We start from the raw sequence: 4,055 nt of genomic DNA, 5'->3' as shown, positions 1-4,055 counted from the left end.
AAAAAAAAAAAAAAAAAATGCAACGCATAGTGGTTATTTATAAACCATAGGTACATAGACGTTCTATTTTCCCGTGCTTTCAAAGAAGCCCGGTCCCAAGGATATCGTACGCTCCGCTACCTAAGGAAAACGTGTCACATGGGGTTGAAAGTGCAGCTCGAGAATTATTGGCGGTTATATACATGGAAAGGAGATATACATCGGTGGCCAGCTACCTGAGACTTGGAGTTTAGGAGGAGAGGATAATGCGTGCCGTCGAAAGAGGAGGAGGAGGAGGAGGAACAATTAATAAATAGTTGAGGAGGGAAGTTGGAAGTGGGTGAGTGGAAATTTTCTCCCTGGAAACTGGAATATGGGGCAAAGATCGGCCCCGTTATTTGTCGCGAAAACTTCCCTCTTGTCAAATCTCTGGGAACGTGATACTTTTTTAAAAGAGCCCTGAACGTTCGCTAATCTACGAATTTTAACATAGCTGTTTTAACGTAAACTTTTTTTTCGTTCGACAAGTATTTCTAAATTGAGAAAGGCTAAAATTATCTATCCACGACGTAATAAGAAACTTTCTCTCTCTCGTTCTTGATTTATAATAAAAAAAAAGTCTAATAACAAGAGAACATCAGGGAAAAACTGATAGAATTTTTATGATGTAATAGGATTTAAAGATAGGATAACTGATCGTTCATCGAGGAAATAATAATCTATCTCAAGAAATAATATCTCTTAAAATTGTCTTCCATTGGTAGGATAAATTCTCTTCTCTCATTAAAAAAAAAAGAAAGAAAGATTCAACGTTCAAAAGTATATTTAAAAAAGGGGGGGACCAAAAACTTAGAATTATATTACAAGCGGATGATATTAAAGGGAGAATAAATGGATCTTTAAGCAAATCCACGAAGGAAGTCTTTATGAAACAGCTGACTCGTTGTAAAACTACCAGTCAGCAGAGTCCAGACATAGCGAAGAACATCATCCCCTTTAGAAGGGCTCCAGACAGACGAACCCTCCAGGCAACAGCCCTCTGTCCCCTCCCCCTCACCGACGACCGTCCCATCGCCATAGCAACCCCTTGGATCCAGCAACCAGCCTAACCAACCGATTTGCCCACCCTCTCTCAGTCCTGTTCGTTGTTCGAACATTTACATCAAACACGCCATTTCTTTTTTTTCCTTTCTCTCTCTCTTTCTCTCTCTCTTTTTACGCACTCAAAATCAGGCAATCCTTTGTCTCCCCGTTGTATGATACAATCCCGCGCGTACGGGGAGGGGGTGGAGTGCCTTTGCATCGGCGATTTCAATTTACCTTCCATTTTTGCGATTGGGTTGGATGTTACGGATCGTTGCGTACCACGTTGTAATTGCAAAGTTTCCGTTTCGAAGGAATCGCTCGGATCAATCGCGAAGAAAGTTTACCGTTGTGTTGCCTCGTATCAGAGGCAATCGCATCGATTCTGTGAATCGTTGTTGTCGCGAAAAAACGTTCTACCACTTCCGCTTTCTTTTGAACGAAGCGAAGCGCCGAAGCTTTAGATTCTATCTCTACAGCGACTGCAAATTCGTGCAAATAAATAACTTAATTATTTGTTCCTGCCAATTTTTTTTTTTGGACAGACACGAATCTCCAATTTTCAACTTGATATTTAAATTTCGATTTCAAAAAATTTAAATTTCATTTTATCATTGCATAATAATACTTTGTTGCTTATTATTTCTACTTCTTTTTATCAGTTTGCGGGGGAGAAAAGTTGTCGGATAGGATCGTCTTGTTTCGTAGACGCACTTAACCCGAGCATAAAATCACATGGCCAGGATAAAAGATTCCCTCCCTATTCGACGGGCCGATTACGATAGAAATCGTCGCTTCGGGAATGAGGCATGCCGTTTTCACAACGTGAACTCGCGCGATATATTCAGCGAGCCGAATGATGACCGCAATCTTCGAAATTGCCGCCACTTTTTTTCGCCGTATCCACCGCCTCAATCGCCGAAGAACGTCACGGATCCGTTCTTTTCTTCTTAAAACGACCGACCACCATCGACATACCGCCAGTCGAGCATCGTGATTCGTAACAAAAACTAAGATAATAAGCCACGATCGAGAGAACGAGAGTTTTTAAAAAAATAATTTATACAAAAAGGAAAAAAAAATCTTGGTCCAAGTGAGAAGAGAAATGTTCACCTTTCTCGCAAAGAGCAGAGTTTTTCCATTGTTATTAAGCGCGTTTGCAGTTTCAATCCTCGCTCAGGATGCAAAAACTACGGTGTTTCCGCTCCCCGGAAATGGCTCCGTTCTCGAATCATCGGCCAGAGTGGAAACTGCGCTTCAACAGGATATGACGCGTTCCTCCGAGCTTATCGCGCATCCCACCACCGCACCTGTCAATAATTTTCTCCTCGGTAACGTTACGCGCGATTGTGTCCAAGCATAAGATAAAAGTTAGACAATGTAAACGCGGTTTTCAGCGGCGCAAAGGCCCTACGTTCATCTGAGGAGCGATAACGTGCCGGCTTACGTGTACGATCATCCGCATTTCGGATATCCGGTGGCGCACTCGATCGATTATCCGGTTGGCCCATCCTCCAAGCAGCTTATGATAGTCAGTTTCATAGGTTTGTTGCTGCTGTTCGCTGTTATTCAGAACACGATCGTGAACGTGAAACGAAGAGAGCTTCTGACGGATGTGCTGTCGGCGAGGAAGAAGAGAGAGCTTTACGCTTCGTACAACTTTGATTCCGTGGTAAGGATTTTAAGCTTATTGCCTCCATGTATTGCCTCTCTTGAGTTAATTTAAAATTTATCGTTACGATATTTTCTTCTCTCTGCTTAAATTTTTAAGTCAAGCTAGAAAGCTCCACTTCGTAGAACGTAAATTATCTTTTTTAATAAGAACGATCGTACATTCATTCGCTACGGATGAAGTTCTCTAAAAGCTTAAATTCGTTCCGTTCATATTTTTCCACCTCGTTAAAGAAATTATTCTATATATTTCTTCATATAGCTCGAAGAAGTGAATTCCACGACTTGAAAGTTTTGAGGGTAATTACAATTCTTCTCTTTCCCTTCTTCGGCTCGTAGACACCGGAACAGGAAGACGTGCTCGACGAGGATGGGAGGGTGAGGTGCATACAGAGGACCGTTTGCCTGGAGAATCGAAAGCTCTTGAAGGCGTTCGGCGCAACCGGCAAGATACTGGCCAAGTACTTAACGTGAGTTCCAAGCTCCCCTCTCTCACCCCTCCAGGCGTTATTGCTTCGCGGCCAGCCGAGACACAATGGCACAGAAATTTAATATTCCAAGCGACGTCACGCGAAAGACACGGATAACTCTGGACCGAGATAACTCGCGTTCTTATTTCTCGAAATCCCATTTGCGCGCCATAGGTATATTAAACGTGCTCCCCCACACGTGCTTCGAACGCGAGAACGGAGAGGCACGTGCAGTTTTCGCACGAGGAAAGGAGAAGCTTAGCTCGTATGCGTCTGCTTTCAGACGAGGCGTGGAGAAATCCCTGAAGCCGTCCTCCGGATGGTTCCGTTTGGTTCGGGACGCGGGCGAGGCTGGGATTCGTGGCGAGGACTGCGAGGTGCTTTACAGGGGTTGTGACGAGCAGCAAGTCCCTTCGAAGGATACAGTCGCGATAGATTGAAACTTAAGGCGATGATTACGATCGTTTAGATTTGGAAATAAATTCGCTCGATCCTGTGTTTTATTCATTTATCCAGTCGTGGAATATTTTTTTTTTGTGTGTGTTCTTTTTAGTTGGAGAAGAATTGATTTTGGAAAAATTACGAATTATCGGTTTGGCGAAAGAAAAATCTAGGATTCGACGAATGATTCGAATAATCTAGTTTTTTTCTTCAAAATGTTTCGTATATCCTTTCGGTAATGAAGATAGTTTTCGTAGAAAAAATAAAAAAAAAAATTGACAACGGTATTTAGATTCTTTTCGCGTGCACGAATCTAATAATAGATGTATCGGCTGATTTTTTATTAAAAAAAAAAAAAGAAAGAGAGGGACAAGGAGAAAAGATTGGATCGATCGATCGGACGAATAAAAA

General features: G+C 42.3%; 1 protein-coding gene across 1 annotated transcript; it reads left to right on the top strand.

The window, feature by feature from the left end:
* Window positions 1–1,993: 1,993 nt before the first annotated feature.
* LOC102675770 lies at window positions 1,994–3,682 on the top strand. Its single transcript, XM_006616251.2, has 4 exons — window positions 1,994–2,393; window positions 2,460–2,734; window positions 3,073–3,203; window positions 3,487–3,682. Exons 1-4 carry the CDS (start codon window positions 2,168–2,170, stop codon window positions 3,641–3,643), a joined length of 789 nt encoding a protein of 262 aa, XP_006616314.1. The 5' UTR covers window positions 1,994–2,167; the 3' UTR covers window positions 3,644–3,682.
* Window positions 3,683–4,055: the final 373 nt, after the last annotated feature.

This window comes from Apis dorsata, unplaced genomic scaffold (genome assembly GCF_000469605.1).
Source record: "Apis dorsata unplaced genomic scaffold, Apis dorsata 1.3 scaffold_256, whole genome shotgun sequence".
In the NCBI taxonomy this organism is placed as follows: domain Eukaryota; kingdom Metazoa; phylum Arthropoda; class Insecta; order Hymenoptera; family Apidae; genus Apis; species Apis dorsata.
The sequence above is the reverse complement of the archived record's forward strand: the minus strand, read 5'-3'. Positions and strand labels throughout refer to the sequence as shown.